The sequence below is a fragment of the Python bivittatus genome, unplaced genomic scaffold, assembly GCF_059951505.1.
Source record: "Python bivittatus isolate LINGU-HERP-01145 unplaced genomic scaffold, Pbiv_v1 ctg000340_np1212, whole genome shotgun sequence".
Taxonomy (NCBI): domain Eukaryota; kingdom Metazoa; phylum Chordata; class Lepidosauria; order Squamata; family Pythonidae; genus Python; species Python bivittatus.
The window spans coordinates 18323368-18344206 of record NW_028277056.1 but is presented as its reverse complement, the minus strand read 5'-3'; the positions used below and the strand labels follow the sequence as shown (position 1 = coordinate 18344206).

Sequence of the window (20839 nt, the reverse complement as noted above, 5' to 3'; positions counted from 1 at the left end):
CGTTTTTTTCCATTACACATCGCTATGCTCCAAATACCCTTAAGATGTGTACACGCAAAGCAGTTCAAAGGTGAACTGTCATTAAACTTGTTTTCTCATCCATGATGCTAAGACTTAATGAACTTTGTTTACTTTTATATTAGTGGGATATATGAGCCTGGCTATTAAGATCTTAGTATATGATGTATGAATTAGGCTACAGTGGCTTATTCAGCAAACCATGGATAATAACAACAATGGCTTAGTTTCCATGGCAGCCTTTTAGTAAACAACAAGCTCTGAGCAGCCATGTTACAAAGGCACTTATAACATGCTCTTGAAATTCCCTATGTATTTCACCCGCTTTAAAGCCTGGGAGCTTTTGCCCCAATGGCTTAGACTCCAGAGAATATATCCTTCAAAAGGAAAAAGTTGTCTGGCAAAAAAAAAGGGGGTGACATGACCCATACCTGATCCCTCACACTAACCATGGTTAAGACTCGGAAAGCATTACATCTCTACTAGCAAACTGCAGCTGTATGTTTTATTTTCAATCCCTTTTCTAATCATTCTCTGCCTCCTCCCTTTTCAATGATGCAAAAGACTACAGTAATGTGAAATCTTCTCTGAATATCCTATAATGGTATGTCTCCCAGGATAGATGCAACCTGTGTTTAAGAGACCCAAAACTGTTTCTTTCATCCAACATTCTGCAGCATAGCAAGGTATGAGATGTGAAAAGGAACAGTGAAAAATTGGAAACTATTTGGTTTCTAAGACAGCTTAAGAAAAGAGGCATTAAAACTGGATTGTAGGTTACATTTTCAGAGCCACAAATAGTTGTCGTCTTCTTCATCATCATCATCACTATCACCATCTTTATCATCATCATCTCCCCTTCCTCCTTCTTACCTTTGTATTTATCTTCCTGGTTTCCCTTCTAGCTGCCTTTTCTTTAAGCCTTTTCTCCTGTAAAGAACAAAATTAAACATAAGAACATAAAAGAGTGGAGAAGCAAAGAAACACTTACGAGACAAAAATGGAATTTTATGAAGAACCTTTTTGTACATGTTTGCCTATCACCATCAGCTTTTGTATGCATAATAATGAACACATGGTCGAAAAGAGTTCCCATTCAGCCTTACTTTTAACAAGTGATTATAGATTTTGGGCAGCATTAAAGAGAGAAAAAATGTAGAATAAAAACAAAAAGACATACAATTAATAGAAATCGGCCAGATAATGGCCACAAACATTCAATTCCAATTAAAAACATGGTGGTATATTCTTGCTCTAAAGAGAGCAAGTAGCTGCTGGAACCTCTGCTAGCAAGTACAAAAGGCTGGTATCTGGTCTGCGCCTCACATAGAGTAAGGACTCAGTATTCTTACCTGACAGTCAGATTCAACCGTAGCAACCTTAGCCTGATGTAACCCAGTGCAACACCATATAGGGCTCTATTCAGAATTCTGAACCGGACCCAGAAGCCTACTGGCCACAGAGGCTTCTGTGGGTTCACAAGACTTGATATCAGATACAGCACAAGCAACATTTACTTTTGTTTTCTGCAGCCTTTCTTAGCAAAAGTTATTTACAGCTAGATAACTACTGCAGTTGGAGTTTTAAAGTACATTGTGAAATTGACTTTTTCTTATTGAATATTATACAGTCTAAGTGTTTTCTGCCTGTGCATTTATGCATTCTATAATGTTGGCTTAACATAAATGTAGATTGCACTATTTCTAAATACCCTGCCTATTTTCTATGTAGAGATAAGAAGAGGGATAAACATCGTCCAACATTTCCCTTTCAGGCTGGGGCAGATTTTCTTTTTGGATGGTAGAACCTTGTATCAGCAACTTGGTACTTGAACCATAGAATAGGATACCAATGTGTAAGTCTTCTGTTAGTATCCATTATCTTTTCCAATCATATTAATGACTGATGGTCTGTGACCATAGTGAGCTCTCAACTCCACAAACAAACCCTTAGAGTTTCCATTATCCATTTCAGAGCTTAGGTCTCTTTTTCTTTGGTGCATACAGAAAAAGCACTGAACTCTGTGGTACCCTGCACAGGAATACCCATAGCCTTGAGTACTGCATACACCCACACACCCACACATGATTATTAGATTAAAGTGTAAGAACTTTTCATGGTATACAGAAATGAGATTTGCTCATTTGAATATAAGCTAAGGACAAGAAACTTCTATTATTAACTTCTATTCAAACCAATGTACAGACTGGAACTCTAACAGAGTTATTTCATTTTTTGGGGGGGGGGGGAACAAAGACATCTGAAAAGTCAGCTGCAGCCATTCTGGTGCTCTTCAGAACTGTTCAAATTGGACATCTATCTAAATTCCAGACTCCTGTTTGGCGGGTACCAGATTTGGGGAAGGGTAGTCTCACCAGGATGTTCTTTACTCTGGGTCAAATATAATTTCTCCATCCTAGTGTTATGGGACACAAAGAAGGCAACTGCAAAGAACTCTTCCTGCTGCTTCTTGCCATAGCAGCAGCCTGTGTTCCCAACCCAATATTTATTTGAACATATGGATGCACTCATACAGATCAATGAACATTCGTATGATTTATTTTGTAAAGACTCCATTTATTTCAATTACTTAGTTAGGGTAATTAATGAACAAGTCAGAACGGGAGATACGGGTCACAAACTACTCCAGATAAAACATCAGTGATATTGTTCTTCTCCTTTCCCTGTCTTTCCACCAAATATATTTCATAGGGTAGATCATCTTTTGACATCTCAGCAACCCAACTGTGACTTGTTCAATTTTTGTGCATTCAGTGTAAATGCCTTGACTCTGCAAGTCAGTACTCAATTTTCTACCGCCTCCAGCCCAATTTCCAAGCTACTATGTTGTGACCTGCTTTGCTGTATCCTGTCAACCTATGTCACTTGCCCATTTCTCTCGAAGCCTAGGTGCTCTGTTTAAAGCACCACAATTGAAAAGGAGCTGGAAAACTATATTAATAATGACCTGGGAGAAAGAAAGGAGTGGGGATATGAGACAGCGAAAGGGCATGGGGGAAGTTCAGACAGTTGACGAACCAGATGATGAAAACACATTTGGGGGAAAATGTTAAAAATTCATCAGAGAGACTCTTCCAAGCATAGGAAGAAGTTGCTACACTGTGCTATTTTGGTGACAGTCATCTATCACCCTTGTTGTATAAACTAAGCACAACAGAGCAAAAAAACAAAGGCAAAAGGGCAAATCATCAGTGCTGTAGCTGTGAAAATTTTGATCATTTTAGAAAGGCTTGCATGGGAATCAGAGGCAAATCTCTACTAACTGAAGATTACAGAGCTGAAACACCTGGTCGATTTTGCCCACCGATCGGGAATGGATGGAATCCCATTTCATGGACCAATAGTGGAAATATAAAAGAACCAGAGCAACATGTTAAAAAAGAAGAAAGATGGCAAGATAGAACTATGGAATAATTTTTATAGAAAATCAAAACTGGGAACTGAAAACCTTTTCATTCATGCTGATCTTCCAATATACCGAAGAAAAAGCCAAAAGACAGGAGGACAGAAATATACTTCTGATGCGTTTTAAGGCTATTGGGCTGGCCTGTTCATCAGGAGAAAACTATTTCCTTCTGAATATGAAAAAAAGAGAAAAGCCAAGTTAAATGGCACTGCAAAGTATTTCATGGGGCAAGGCTTCCCAACCTCTCCATATGTTGTGGGATTATAATATCCATTATTCCAGAACACTGCTAAATGGGGATATAGAAATTGGAGTGTCAAACTGGGAATTGCAGTCTATGGGTAAATAATTTTCTAACGTTTGTTGAAGTCTGAATGCGATGTAGATTGTAAACTGAAGAGCCAGTAAGGCTTACAAGACAAGTATTAACAGAAAAGGAGTAGTGGTGCTCCACAGGTGAAACTGTGGTAATGTCAACCGAATATAGGTCTGGGGAAAGATTCAAGGAAGACTTGTACTCAGACATCAAATTCTTTGGTAGCATGTGAAGACTGTGTGAAGTCCCAATACAGAATTAAAGTTTTAGTCTGAACTACAGTCTAGGAATTCTACATTATAGTTGAGTCTCAGTTCTCATAATTCTATCCTGGACTCCATCAGCACATGTGGACATAGATTCTACTTATATCACTAGAATAGCATGCTATTTTGTTCAAAGCATGAATTCTACATACCTAAATGCCTACAAATCTTGTCTAAAGGTTTCTGGGCTCTAGAACCATTAGATCAGGAGGTCACAGTGGTACATGAGTGACTGCTGGGGGGAAATGAACACTTCCATAGCCATCTTTCATTTGGTATAATATTAAATACTGCTTTCATACATTACAATATATAACTGGATCTCCATCAACTGACATGGAGATTAACCTGCAGAATTTATTCTATTCTGTGTAAAATCTATAGCCTAAGGGTAAATTGGCAATACAATTCTCAAAATTAATCATCCAGTACATTCTTTAAAATGTTCTTTTCTATGTACATAGTACATACAGTACAATTTTATAATCATAATTAATACATGTGTATAATTTGCCTGAGGATACTTGTCAGGCCATACCTGCTAGTTAAATAACATTAAAGAAGGCAGAGAAATCCTACAAAGAACTATTTGCAGTAGGGTAAGGGGGAAAACAAAATTACTTTTATAATGTTATTTAATTTTCTCATCATAGAGCAAAAAAAATGGAGTGGGGATGACTAAAGTCTCCTTCTAAACAAACGTTGTTAGATTTATTCACAGAAAGACTATAGCAGGTTGGGACATTTATCATAACGTCAAAACTCTGCAAGCAAGTGAGATTCCAGCAAACATCCAGATTGTTGACAGTCAATAGTTTGAAGACATAGTGTACTTCCTAAGTATTTTAATATGCCTGCCAACATATCACAACTGGGGAATTAAAAAAAAGAAAAACCACCTCATTTTAAATGACAAGAAAATGCCCAAATGAATGAGGGAAAATATTACTGGAAAAAATTACAAGTATGTGTATGAGGAGTGGGAGATTGTGTTCTTTGCCTTGTTCAGAAAAAGAACATCTTGAAGGCAGGCCATTCTTAAAGTATGGAATAAATATAAATCTAGGTTGCGCCCAAAAACACTTTTGTGGCTCTCAGCACAAGAAGCATTCTATACATGAGAAATGATAGGTAAACATAAATGGTTAACTTATCATGACGTACTAAAATTTTCTCAAGGGGATTCTAAAATAAAATCAAGAGAAGATTTGACACCAGAAGGATAAACTTGTCAATAGTTTTCTTATGTACAATTATCAGAAAGGTTTAAAGTGGATAAAAATGTTATGGTTTAAACAATGCAAGACTGAGTTTGAAATAGAATTATGTGCAAATGAACATGTTATTGCTAAAATGTATAAACTTTTGCTGAAATATGAGACAGAAGAAGAACAAGTGAAAGAATGTATGATAAAATGGGCTAAAAAGTTTGGCTACAATATACAAATGGATCAATGGGAAAATATGTGGTTGAAAGGACTGAAATTTACATTATGTTCTAGCCGTAAAGAGAACTTTTATAACATGATGTCTTGTTGGTATTTGTCACCAGAGAATTTGTCCAGAATGTATAAAGCTACTTCGAATCCTTGCTGGAAATGTCAACACTGTGAAGAGACATTTTATCATGTAGGGTTGACATGTAAAAAAGCCAAAAAAGTTTGGATACAAATAAATGCACTAATTCAGAAGATTTTAAAGACTGATATACAGTTGAAACCAGGGACTTTTCTTTTGGGATTAATGGACAGACAGCTAGAAAAAGCCATGGAACTTTGTTTTTATATACGATAACTGCAGCAAATTACTATATGCTCAAAAGTAGAAAAGTTTGACAGTACCCACAATAGAGGAATGGCTGGTTAAGATGATGGAACTTGCAGAGATGGCTAAATTGACTTCCTTGATTACAGAAAAGACAATATCTTCATATAGACTTTTTGCATGAAACAGAAAAAAATGCACTTATGACTTGTGGTTTTGATGATTAGAAATAAAAATAGATAACAGAAAAAAGTGAGCTTTTTTTGTAATCACAGAGTAAGAGAGAGCTTTGTAATCATACTTGCATTTGCTGCAAAGGAAATCGGAAATTTCTTCTATTTCTTTTTATCTTTTCTCTCTACACTTTTATCGTTTTTCCGTTCTTTCTCTTTTACTTTCTTTCTTTTCTTTATTCTGTATAGGTTGTGTTAGTTTTTATGTTCTTTTTAAAACCTTTAATAACATTTATAAAAAAAAGAAAAAGAACATCTTGACAAATTTTATGGGAAGTTATTCTGCTTATGGGAACACTATTAGAGCCCCAATAGTTATTCTAATCATCATCATCATCTATTAAATTTATACACTCAGTGACTCTGGGTGGTTTATGAATTGTTAAAAACAAAGGGGGGACCCCCCCCAAGACTAGACAAAACCGGACAGGAACAAAGAAAAGGGGGCTTCAATCATGCTCGCCAAAGGCCTGGGCAGAGAGCCAGGTCTTCAGGGCCCTTCAAAACACCCGCAGGGTGGGGGTTGTTCAAATCTCAGGGGGAACCTCATTCCAGAGAACAGGCACTGTGACAGAAAATGCACACTTCCAGGGTCCCGATAAATGGCATTGTTTAATCAAAAGATTAACCATCTTTTACAGCTTAGATAAGTCTTGTAACATGCAAGAACTATGGCTTCATGTGATTTTTGCTTATTCTCCACCTCACTGAAATTTAGAGGTTTAGGTGCCAATCTCAAGTGCATATAGTTTTATATCTTGATTATCCATACGCATGTTACCAACTTTTTATTAAATGAAAACAGATTTTTTTCCTAGAAACCTAGGAAGCTAGAAAGATGCATGACTTGATCTGCAGAATATCATCTCTATGTTTTCTTGATTCCAGAATAATGAGCAGAGAGACTTCTTGCTAGTCCAAGAAACTCCAAATCAATATTCAAGCAACCACTCAAAACTTTCCATACCCCAGTGCTTTCAGAGCATTTATGATGCTTTAAAGGATTAGGAGTCTCTTCTCTATAGAGCAGATTGCCTCAGGCAGCTCTAGCTCTCTACCCTCCTGAAGCAAGACAGGGATATAGACAACTGATATATAATAAATAGGAGCAATTTGGCCTATCATTACTTAGCTACAGTTTCCCGGATCCTTAACTAGAGGAATCTCCCAGCTTTAGGAGGAACTAGGAATCTTTTACATATAAAACTCATGCTTTGCTACCAACCAAGGTAGAATCTCTCCCTGAAGTACAGTGGTGATATCACTCATCAGATATTGGTTAAGAATAAGAGGATAAATGTAGCACTTATTACAGTGCACACTGTATCCTGCAATAAATCATAAACACTCAACAAATAAAATTAGTACTGCTACTGCTGCCGCCACTGCTCTAATGAGAGGTGGACACAACTCATACTTAAGGTACCTAAACTATGGAAACTGCTTCCACAAATTGTGGGTCATACTGTTTCCTGAAGGATAAGGCTGTCAATCACTACTATACATAACAAATATGTATTGCCTCTAATATCAGGACAATGTACCTTTCAATACCAATTACTATGGGACACACGTAGAAAAGGGACTGTATGCCCGTCTCCTATTTGTGAGCTTTCCAGAGGCTTCTGGTCACTGTGGGACTGCAATGTCAGATTAAAATTAAATTTGGCTTGATCCAAAATGAATTAAGGAAAGTGAATTAAGGCACTTGGGATGTCCTATTACGTCCTCTGAAAGCTGAAGAAAGAAAATTGCCTCATTTTCCCAGAACAAAGTATTCACTCACTATGCTGGCTTCTTCATTCAAAAGAGAAGCTTGGTAAAAATTGCAAACTTATATGCATCTTACTTGACCAACTATTCATTAATTATATATTATACCTTAGTGAAATTCAGGTTGGGAATCCAAGTCTGATTCTATCCCTTCACTTACAGTGGTTTTCCACAATCTGCTGCACATTTGAATAGGAATTTTGTTCCACGTGAAAATAACACCCTCTAAAAACCATAGGCTGTACTGGTACTCTTCACTTAATGACCCTAACTGGGACCAGAATTTCCGTTGCTAAGGCGAAATGTGACCACACTGCTTGGCGACAGCAGTTCTGGTAGTCCCAGTTGTGGTCATTAGGTGAGGACCACACCGTAGTTAGGCAAGGACCTCCTGCTTCTCCTGCCTCGTCCAGGCACCCCTTGTCAACAGTAGGGGAGAGAAGACAATGAAGGTCAGCTAGGGGCAGCAGGGGCAATGTAGTGCAGGGCAGCCAAAACAGCAGAGATGAGGGTGGAGATAGGCAGGTGGGGGTAGTTGAAGCACATGCTGCAGTTCTAAATGTGACCAAATTTTGACCACATGACCATGGCCATAACTTCAAGGACCGACCATAACTACCATTCATTCAGCACTGTCATAACTTTGAATGATCACTGAACGAATGGTCATTAAGTGAGGACTACCTGTACTTCTATTGGCAGAACCTGGTTATTAAATACTTTTATAGTCAAACTTTCAGACTATTCACACTTTTTAGAATGCATAAATATGTAACTAGCATTAGAGATATAAAAATGGTATTATATAGATATAAAAATGACTGCAATTAATGTGAAGGAATGATTGTCCAGTCAAGAAATTGTGAAGAAAAGCATAAACATTTAGAAGGGTGAAATTCATTAGAGTCTTTATTATTTCACTGAAAGAACATTCATTATTTTACAATAGCTTTCATCATCCTGCATTAAATGAAACTAACTGGAAACAGTAATAAAAACATATTGACAGCAAGTATTGACAGAAATATTTAAGTGATTTTTGATTTAGAACAGCAATATAATTCTATTTTGGGGATTCCTATATAACTTTGTGATGATTATAAACAGATCAGTACATGGATGATGCAGCTCTGGCTTTTATTTCCATCCTCTAATTGTAAGGAGAAGGCAGTTTGGGAATGAATAATTTGTTCCAGTTTTTCCTTTTAATCGGGTTAGTGTGGTGCTACACACTCAACAATGAAGTAATAAAGAATAAAGGATTTTTGTTCTGATAAGGGCAACAACGGAAGGAAATGAGAAGGTAAGCTAGTAGCAACAATTACATGAGAGTAAGAGTGGCATACCACATCTAGCAATCACTGACCAAAAAGACAGTGATAGAAGGACAGAGAATGGGAGCCAAAAAAAAATGTGGATGCAAGAGCCTTTTGATTTCCCTTACTGGTTCCAGTTCTTCCAGAGCCGTGGGGCAAATAGCCTAAGTCCCAGGCCCAGCCAGACAAAATTTGTTTCTAATTTTCATACTTCTCAGGGGGCCATCAGTCAAGACTGTGTGGAAACAAACAAACAAACAAACAAATCCTTTCTAACTTCTCCCTCTGAATCCCAGTCCCTGCATCTCTTGGAAGAAGACATTAACTTTAGAGTTATAATATGCTCAGCTTGCCTGCAACCCCCACATTTACTACATTCTCAGAGAACACAGAAGTAGAAACAACAAAAGATACAGAAGACAACAGCAGAAAACTTACTAGATGTTAATGCAGGCTGTTCTTATTTTGTCCTGGCTGTGTTGGCTACTTTGGAGTTCAACGTATGGAATTAGTGCTAGCTTTTGTACCAAAATACCTAACAAAAAAATCTGCCCAAGGTTTAAGAGCCACTCTCTTTTATTAGTGCAGATTCTATCTGTAGAATCCTTTGTAACCTTTCCACGTTCATATTAAACCACTTTCCTAAGCACCGTTGTTGATTATTTATCAATGTTACACAAACATCTGGCCTAAATTTCATGGCTTTCATGTACAAATTGCTGAGAAAATGTAGCCATCTCTCACATAAATCAACAACAACCCCATTAAAAATATTTATATATTACTTGCCATAAAAGGAGACAAAATAATTTGGCCAATGGCCATGACGTATGTTTGGCATAAGATGCCAAAATGCATGAGAAATTTTTTTAGTGTGTGCCTAAATTGTAATAAAGTTGGCATAAGCTTCATCACTGATACCAGACCTATAAACAGTATATTATAGTAATCAAAGTATGATGTTACCAATGTATCAGTCACCAAGGCTAAGCTATCTGTGTCCAGAAATAGTCATAGCTGATAAACCAAAAAAGACGGTAAAAGATACCCCTTGCTACCACTTGGGCTTCTACAGATGGTTCCATGACCACCCCAGTCTACTCAACAAGCTGCTTTAGTGAAAATGCAGCCCTATTCAGAATAGTTAAAGTCATAGCCTAGGGATCTACCTACAACCTTTCCTGATTTGAACATAACAACCTAGGCACTAGTAATTTTGTATTACGTTCTTTTCTTAAGAGGTGATTATGAAAAGATTACATGGCATCTTCAACTTCTATGTTTCTCCCAGCATTATTCCTTATTATTAGCTGGTGCTGCTCTAGTATGATCAGAACACTGCTCTGCATGGATTTGACCCCTGCTGTGATCTCTATAAAACCATGAAGATGTTATGATCATGTAAAAAGCAAAGGGGCTGACACTGGAACACGACAATTCTACTCTTCAAATGTTGAGACAGCATGGCAAGAAAACAGTGGCCCCTGTGTTCTTAAGAAAGCTCTCTCACGTTCTACAATAAACCTTAAATTCAAATTTGGCACATTATGCAAAGCTCTCATTCTACAGTAAATCAGGCTCAAAAGTATTTATACTATTTCATCTCCTCCAAAACAAAAACATATAACTGCTTGTTCTTTTAGCCTTATGTCCACAGGAAGTTTAATCATCTGTTCTCTGAAATAGAGATTATTTGTTCTCCTAGCCATGGAAAGGGATTGGTCTTGTTACAGTTTTTTATATGCTGCATCCACAGACATGCTATAAATAAGAATAATGAGAAGAAGGAAAATGATCCATGGACCTTAAAGAGAAAGACTCACATTTATAACTATTCTCTGCTGTCAAGTTCTCAAACTTTCAGCTCTGTTTTATGACAAATAAATGGCCCAGCAACAATCTTTGTATTTTTATGTTCTATAATTTAATTTCTTTTAAATGCCAAAAAAGGAGCTTAAACTATTACCATTAAAGCTTTACATTATAAGTGAAATCAATCACCTTGCAGCTATGACATTTCTTGAATAATTCATTGGTAGCTCTCAATCACCTCTACACAAAGCATAGCTATTTAAATAAAACATCATACTCCTAAAATCTCATTAGTACAGAGCTTTCTAGTCCTCATCATTCTTGATGAGGTACAGTCTTGTTATTATGCTATTTAAAATTTTACCCTTTTATCTACTAGGAATATCATATAAACAAATTTAATATTGGTCCATGACACTACAAGTCTCTTACACATCCATTCATATAGTTCAATTACTATTTCTACATATTTACTTATTTAAAATCAGAAGATCATACTGGAGTGTCATAAATTACTTACTAACAAGAATTTGACTATTCACAGGGAATAGCAATACTGGTGATACAAAAACAAGGGCCCACCCCAATTCTTGTGTTGCCTAGGTTCACGCATCAGACCAGAACAAGAAGTAATATTGAACAGATAATTAGTTCTTTTTCCAGTAAAATCCTTCATCCCCCAGTGAACATGCCAACATTTCACAGTATTTCCATTTGATATTTTGACAAATGGGATCAGATTTTACTTACCCTGTGTTTTTCTTTAATTTTCTTCCTGTATTCCTCTTTGTCAAATTTATCCTCTTCCTTAAGTCTTTCTTTTGCTTTGTCTAGATCGATCCCATTACAATCATCGCCATCTTCCTCTTTGTCCAGGATAGATTTTTGGGCTGGTGGCCACTGCTGAATTAACTGAATCACAGAAGAATAATAAAAACATTTCAGTACTATCTATTCTGCAGTTTAGAAGGGGCTCTAGATTGCTACGAAGATCAATAGGTGTCCGACCTGCATGACACTGAACAGTTACAGAAATATAAAGATGCCTTTCAGGCAGGGAATTTAAGAGAGGAAATAAAAATTGAAGCAGCCCAATGAAGATTGAATAAATGCAATAAAAGCATGGATAAATAAGTATCATAGTAGAAATCTGAATGAAAAAGCTACAAATGCACATTCGGGTTTTCTTAAATTGAAGTGGAATTGCCACAGAATATAATTAAGTTTTTAAAAATGAGAAGTCAAATAAAATCAACTTTGCTAATTCTGTCCATCCTTAATCTCAGAATGCTTTGCTCATTGTTATGTTTGTTTAATGATGGTCATTGAAGAAACTACAATTGGCTGGGTTTGTAGTATGCCAACATAGTAAACTTTAAATGACTGTTTATATGTGACAATAACTGGGAACGTACAGTCTGCCAATACAAACCCCCCGTTTAATTTTTTTTTCAATTTTGCCTTTACCCAATTCCAGAACAACTCTGGGTGGCTCACAACATAACATACAGAATAAAATACAGTATGAATAAGGAAAGAAAGAGAAAAAAAAGCTAAATAGAGACCAAGGTAAAAATAGAGAACAAAATGGCAAATCTGGACAAGAACATCAAAAATATATACAAACATATTCTACAAGGGGCTCCAGCCCCCTCAGCCTATGTCCTGGGAGAAGATCCAGGTCTTTACGGCACTCCAGAACATCAATAGGGTGGGAGCCACCTGGATCTTTGGGAAACCTCATTTCAGAGGGCAGCTGCTATGACAGAGAAGGCACACTTCTTTGGGCCCTGAAAGATGACACTGTTTAATTAAAGGGACCTGGAGTGGTTCAACCCTGTCAGCTCATATGAGCTGTGCAGACCACACAGAAGGTAGGCAGTCCCAAATAGCCAGACCCTGTACTGGGTATAAACTGTATAAGGTTTATAGGTTATAAAGGTTTATAGGTTATAACCATCACCTTGAATCATATCCAGAAGCAAACCGGCAACCAGTGCAGCTAGCAGAGCAGGGATATCACATGAGTATACCAAGACACACACATTATTGCTTGTGCCACTGCATTCTGGTTCAGTTAAAGTTTCTGAAGAGTTTTGAGGGCAGCCCCAGATAGAGTGCATTGCAGCAACTGAATCATGAGGTTACTAGGCCATGAGTAACTGTCCAAAGAGTCTCCCAATCCAGGAAAGGGCACAACTGGCACACCAGATGAAGCTGTGCAAAGCCCCTCTTGGCCATAACTGCCACCTCCTCCTCAAGCAGGAGATGTAAGTCAAAAAGACCCCCAGATTGCGCACCACCCTTGAATGGAGAAGTGTTACCCCATTCAAGGTTAAAATGGAATCTCCCCAAATCTAGGTGGCCCTAATAAGCACAACCAGAGCCACAGCGGTGACTGTCCAGACATAACAAGGCATCATAAGACACTTGTATCTTAGTTTGGTCTAAGCCAGAGCAAGCCATCCAAATTCAAGAATCAGGTCAAACATTTCAGAACAAAGAGGACATCGAAAGGCTATGTCATCACCTGATTAATCTATGGCAATAGCTGTGACACTATCCTCTCCTTGTCTACAATTAGGGTGCTAATGTGCAAGAGAGAGTAGTTTAGTCTAGAGAAAACTATCATGAAAACTCAAGAGAATAAGGAAGCCAACAGACAGCGGAGGGGAAAAATCGGCTAACACATCATCTGTTCAAATCAAAAGAGTGCATTTGTATATATGTAGATTTCCAATCACGGTTGGTTTAATCAAAGATAATCATTTCAAGCTATCAGGTATACACTGGAAATCAAAGGGGGGGGGTCTTCAGAATTCATCATGGTCTTCAGAATTCAAGACAGAGGCAAGCTCCAGCATGCAGGAAAGGGAACGAGAGAAAGTGATGGGGCAAGAATAGGGAATTGTCACTATTCCAAAGAAAGGGGATTCACTGAATCAGGAGACAACCAGTGGTAAACACTGCTTGTTAGAGAAAAAGGAAAAGGAAAAGTAATGAGTCTCAGGCACAGAAAAGCACTGCCATGTAGAAATGTGCACCAATACAATTAAGAGAATCATTCCTGCATGATACCTACCAAACACCTAAAATTGCTCATTGTTGCTTAAGCCTATATTTAAGTACAATGGCATAATTACATGCACAAATGGCTGAAAAGGTCAGACTTTTTGACACCCGCCCTCCCAGGACCTAGTTCATAATATTGCCAGAATCCATATTTCTATATCACATTTTAAATGCAGCATCACAGTCCACATGATCATTCCTCACAGATATTCGTAAAAACAAGCTTTAATACATTGACCTCATTAGAGAAGTTGACAGTGGCTGCCAGAGAAACACATTATAGTACTCCCTAAAAAAAAGAAAAACGGACAGAAAATAAATGGTTGCAACTTTCTACCAAGCTCACATGCTTGCTATCCATCGCTCTCAGTTTCAAATTAGCTTTTGCAATCACAATGAACTAAGAATCAAAGCATTAAGACTTTGACTTGAGCAGGGCATTTGTCTTATCCTTCTGAAAACTAACATAAATGCTTCATGGCAGATTGTAATTTCCCTGCACCCAGTGGTAATCTACTGCTTGCAGAGGTACTGAAATGGTGCTGGGCTCATTACACTCTTGAGAACACTGAAGTGGTTCAAAAAAGGGGAAGGGAGTCAAGAAAGAATGAGGTTGAGTTCTGTTGAAAGCAGAGATGTGACAAATGAAGGTTATATATTGATAAAAAGCACCTACAAACCTACAGACCTTCTCGGATCCTCTCTGCTGTGCAGATTTATGATTCTCTGCCACACAGAAACACTTCCTTACGTAATCCATTCAATCCACTAAATGAGCACACAGAAGTGGGGTTTTAAAACTGCCACCAATTCCCACAGAAAAAGAACAGTTGTATTTTTTCTATTAGTTTGTTGTGGGATTGCAGACCACACTGATGACAGTTATTCATCAGAAATAGTGATTAAATATACGCTCATGAAAACTAAGAAATTTACTTTTGGATTTCAGATATAGTACAGTTCAGACTTATTTCAAATTAGTGACATGCAAAGCATTTCCAATTTTACTTCAAAACACCTCCAACTTGATTAAAAACATCCTGCTTTGAGCACAAAACAACTGTTTTGAACTCAAAACAGGATGCTTAGAGTGTGAAGCATTTTGCACACCACGGTTCAGATCTATCTGTCTGTCTGTCTGTCTGTCCGTCTAATCCTCTCTCATCCCAATGGGTGGTATGTGTCTTCCTCAGTCTTGGGTTCTCTACCAGAGGCCTGGGAGTTTGAGGGTTCTGCGCAGTGTCTTAGCTGTTCCTAGCACTGCACTCTTCTAGACAGAGAGCTGTGATGTTGTTCCTGGGATCTGCTGGAGCCACTCTCCTAGCTTAGGAGTCACAGCCCCAAGTGCTCCTACCACTACTGGGACACTTTGGCCTTTCCTTTCCATGTTTGTTTGTTTGTTTATTTAATTTGTATGCCGCCCATCTCCCCCAACGGGTGACTCTGGGTGGCTCACAATTAAAACAAAACCCACAAACAATTAAAAAATAAATACACATGAATTAATTAAAATTGATTAATCAATTAAAAGATCAAGCTATAAAGCAAACCCTATACATAAAAAACTAAAAACATTCAAGATGATGGGGGGCAGAATCAATTACCCCACAAGCCACTTCCACTGATGCGAGTCCCCATCTGGCCCCCAGGCCATCTGGCATAGCCAGGATTTCAGGCTGTTCCTGAAGGCCATGAGAGTGAGGGCACACCGCATCTCAGGAGGTAGGTTGTTCCACAGAGCGGGGGCCATGGCAGAAAAGGCCCCCTTCCTAGATCCCACCAGTTAAATTTACTTGACTGGTGGGGTCTGCAGCATGCCCCTTATGCCGGACCAAGTGGGGTGGGCTGATATAACAGGGGCGAGATGGCTCCTCAGATAACCTGGTCCTGTGCCATGAAGGGCTTTAAAGGTGGTAACCAACACCTTGAATTGGATCCAGAAGCAAACTGGCACATGCTCTCTAGTTCTTCCTTCAAGCCCTGGCACTTCTCCAGCTTCTCATTCTCTTTCTTCCTGATGTTGCTGTCACTTGGCACTGCTATGTCTATCACCACCGCTGTCTTCTGGTCCTTGTCTACTACCACAATATCTGGTTCACTGGCCAGTACCTGCCTGTATGTCAGGATCTGGAAGTCCCACAGGATCTTAGCCCTGTTATTCTCTGTTATATATATTTGCTAGGCTGGAAACTTTTCAAACTGTGTTTAAGGGAATCCATCAGTTCCGCTTGGAAACTTTTAAAGTAGTATTTAATTAGAAATAATCAGCAAATCCAGTAATAGTTGTCAGTCAGGGAGCACTCCCAAACTGCAAACTTGATATTTCTAGGACAATGGGTAGAAACCCAAGCTTCACCTCAATCCCCAAGTCCAACTTCCTCCTTACCAACAATACTTGCATTTTGCCTGGGTTTAAGTTTAGTTCACTCTTCCTCAACTAGCCCATTACTGAGATTAGGTAATATGGATTACTTCCTTGAAGCTAGAACAGTAATTATTTATTTTTTATTTTATTTATTTGAATTTTTTAGCTACCCAAATCCAATGGACTCTGTGTATCATTAGCATATTGACAGCATGCCACTTCAAATGACCTCTAGTAGTAGTTTCATATAGAAGTGAATCACCATAGGGGACAAAATAGAGTACTATATGATAGCACAGGTGTAGAACAATAATCCCCAAGTACCATCTTCTGAATATGCCTCAATAGAAAGGCCAGAACTACTGCAAAACTGTGCCCCCTAACCCTGCCAGAGGGTCCATGAAAATAATCATGGTCAATGATTACAAGAATCACCAAGTGGTCCAGGAGGACTACTTCAGTCATGATCCCCACATCTGGTTTTCAGTATAGGCACTTCACCAAGGCAAGTTTCAGTACTAAAATCCAGACAAAAATGCTTGTTAAAATGTGTCCAACTGTATTCAGATGCTTCTGGAGCTGCAAGACCATCATTCTCTCAATCATTTTCCTCAAGAATATAATATTTGAGACTGACTATATAATTACAGAGATATTCCACGTCAAAGACGACCAATAAGAAGATTCAATTCAATTAGAATCCAGGTAGTTCTCATTAACAACGGTAATTAGAACTGGAATTTCCATCACTAAGCAACGTGGTTGTAATGAGCAATGTCACATGGTCATGCTGGTAAGTGATGGCAGTTTCGGCACTTCTGGTTACCATCATTAAGCAAATCCTGTACCATCGTTAAGCACAACATCATGAGGTCACCATTTGCAACCTCTTGCCAGCTTCCCCAGTGACTTTGCTTGACAGAAACCGGCAACAAAGGTTGCAAATGGTGATCATGTTACTGCAGGATGCTGCAACATTGTAATTGCGAGCCAGTTCGCAAGGGCTTGGATCAGAATCATGTGACCATGGGGATGCTGCAACAGCTGCAACTAGGAGGACTGGTCACAAGTACCATTCGTTCAGCACTGTCATAAATTTGAACGGTCGCTGAATGAGTAGGTCATTAAGCAAGAACCACCTATAGAAATCTTATAACTGCCTTCTTTAAATAGGCAGAAACACACTGATCCCTTAACCATTAAGACCAGTCCAAAGCTGATTGATTTCAGCAGCCAAGAGGAGCAAGGCAAGATCAAACAAGCAGGAAGTAGCCCTCTTCTCTTCATATATCCTATCCATGTCCTCAAGATCTACAAGCTAAAAAAAATCAGGTCCCAGAGTCTTACTATTTTAATTGATCTTCCAGCCCTGCAGATGTTACACAGGTAGTCCTCAACTTACAATGGCAATTGGGACCAGAATTGCCATTGCTAAGTGATGCAGTTGTAAACCATGACTGCACCGCTTAGCAACAGCAATCCCTGCAGTCCCGATTACCATTGTTAACCAAATCCCAGAGTTGTTAGGCAAGGCAACTTCCTGCCAACTTCCCACAACCAAACTCAGCAGGGAAGCGGGCAGGAAGTTGCAAGTCCTAGGCTGTCAGGCAGGTAAGTGGCTGATGCCAGGTGGGGAAGACAGCGAGAGGATGCACAGGGATGCGGGGGAAGGTTGGAGAGGGGGCATGAGGGTGTGAGGACGTGTCAGAGAGGAGTGCATGAGAGGCACGGCATGGGTCAGGGAGGCACTCGAGGGTCCGAAGGGGTGTGTGAGAAGTGCAGAGTGGGTCCAGGAGGGGGCGTGAGGGAGCGTGCAAGAGGCACAGGTCTGGGAGGGTACATGGAGGTGTGTGAGTGGCCAGCATGGTGTGAACACAAAGAGGCTGGGGGAGGGTGCACAGGTCGGGGAGACTCATCCCAGCAACTTGTGACCTTTCCTGTCGGCTTCCCCACTGACTTTCTGGGAGACCCATCAGGGAAGTTTGCAAATGGTAATCATGTGATCGCAAGGCACTGCAACCAGTCATAAGTGCAAACCAGTTGTCAAGAGCCCAGATCACAATCATGTGACCATAGGGGTGCTGGGACTGGTCGTAATCACCATTCGTTCAATGCCTTCATAACTTTGAACAGTTGCTGAACAAATGGTTGCAGGCTGAGGACTACCTGTAGTCTAAAACTGATCAGAGAGATTCTGGGGAAGCAATGGCAGACTGAAGACGGCTCTGCTGAGAGCGGAGTTGATGATTGAAGTGAAATGAGGAGCCAGTAAATGGACTGGGTCTTTGAAATTCCTCTCTGGATAAAGAAGAGAACCTGGGATCACCCACAAGTGCTCCATACAGTGACTCTTCACAAGGAGACCATAAGACTGTGGTCTCCAGCTGGTTTTAGAGATCTGGGAGCCGAGGGATCATCATCTTTGGCCAAGGCGGTTCAACCCCTTCAAAAGGACACTGGGTTCACATACTTCCTTTCTTAATCACTTTTGGAAATTGCTTGTTAACGGCTTTTTGAATATTAAGAACTTTTGGAAAGGCAAGTTTCATTACACCGGATGAATCTCCTTCAATCTTTGATGAAAGAAGTTTTATGCAGGTTTAAGGATTTAAAAAATTCTTATTTTGGAATAAACAGCAAAATGGTGATTAGAGTGTTGCTTTTGGAAAGTTATAAACAGACTAAAGGGCCAGATGGATTTAAATAAGATTTTGAAATTAATGACAAGACTCTTTCCTGTGGGTTGTTTAAAATTTGATTGAAGAATGTATGAAAATTTTGAAACTAAGTGTAAGAAATCTTCCCGTGGGAAAATTTTGTGGATTAAAGAAAAACATAAGATGTGACTTTGAAGGTTGGACACTAGAGGGAACCAGAAAGAACTAAAGATCATAATTAAAGGAGAAGAGACTCACTAATATAGAATGATGCAAAATATTCTAACTTTGGAAGAATTCAAGGATTTGTGGGACAATGCACTCAGAAGTTACTCTTAAGATTGTCTACTACCATAAAAATGGTTTTAAGAAAGGTGATAGTAGAGAATGAGAATGAGACTGTGACTGGTTTGAATATGGATTTAAAAATGATAAATTACAAGAGCAATATGGAAAAAGATGTTACATTGGATTTACAAATGAAACTGGCTGATGTCATAATTAAAAGAGACATACAAATAAAAAAACAGAAGAGTGACTTGGATAACTTTCTTATCTTGGACTTAGCAAAGAGAGTGTTAAACTTATGAAGAAGTTCCTGAGAAAAGACAAAGAATGAAAAGAAATAAACTTTTGGGACATTATTTAAAGGGATTAAAGATCAAGATTTTTAAAAGCAAAGGGAAGGAATATAAAGTTGGCTTATTTAATCAAGGTTAAAATATGTGTTGTTGTTTCTGGTAGCTCTTAATGGATTTTTCTTGACTAGGACTGAATGACAAGGCTTTAAAATTTTGTTTATAGATAAGAGATGAGATATGGGAAGAGGTGATCTTTTATTGTAAAATTAGAGAAGGTGATAAATTACTGAATTTGTCTGTATTTGCCTTGATGAAGGGGGAAATCATTTCTTTATATATCTCTTTTCTTTTTTCTTTACTATTTTTTGGTCTTTTTTTTCTTTTTAATTTTTTATGTCTTTGCACTTTTAATTTTTTTATTTTTATATTTTCCTCGTTTTGTATTAGTTTTTCATCTTTGTATCTGAAAATTTTAATAAAAATTATTATTAAAAAATAAATAAAACTGATCAAAGAGTGATCTGTCCATGACAACAGAGTCATAGAAAATTCAACACACTACCAACCCAACATGTGCCCTGTAGCACGGACCTGCCCCACTAGGTGGATATGAAATCTTGAGCAATCATAGACATTGCAATTATCTAAAACCAAATGTCTAAGGGATTATTAAACTCAGATATAATCAACTATACATGGCTAATAGAGGTAATATTCCCTTGGTCTACACCTCAAAAAGCTATTCATGTAGGAATTCTTAGCAATACAAATTATTTGTATCTGATCTTACCTCTCCATCATCCGCAAATACGATTTTTGTATTTACTTTAAATTTTCTCTTCAAAACTTTTTTAGCTTCTTTTGTTTTAGTTATTTTCTTCTTCAGCTTCAAACTTGGTGTAACCTAAAAAGATGAAAAAATGGAAGACAGCCTGGTTACCCTTTAATGTAAAAGATTCTGAGATGAGCATCATTTAATCAGCACCAAAAAAAATCCTAACATATAGCATTTTTTTTATAAATAGATTTCTAATCCTGCAAATTTTAGAAATCCTTGTTAAAATGTGATGTGGTATCTCAAAAAGAAAAGAGAAGATAAAGGGGAAATTTCCAGAGTCACTAATACATCAGACTGTGGTGAGGCAATGATACTATCTCAGTACAGCTGCAGTTTTGCACCCTTAACTGAGCCAGAGGAAACCTAAAACCTGTCTTATAGAGTTCTCTTTTGCTTGATAG

The 20839-nt window shown here is 38.3% G+C and overlaps 1 protein-coding gene across 1 annotated transcript in view; it reads right to left on the bottom strand.

The window, feature by feature from the left end:
* The window catches only part of DDX10 (DEAD-box helicase 10), a 163829-nt gene that overhangs the window by 43320 nt on the left and 99670 nt on the right, over positions 1–20839 (bottom strand). Inside the window, exons 14-16 of the mRNA XM_088140641.1 lie at positions 20391–20504; positions 11676–11837; positions 892–948 (exon numbers count right to left, since the gene is read on the bottom strand). Of these exons, the coding sequence (XP_087996767.1) occupies positions 892–948; positions 11676–11837; positions 20391–20504 (333 nt within the window). The remainder of the gene's footprint in view (positions 1–891; positions 949–11675; positions 11838–20390; positions 20505–20839) is intronic.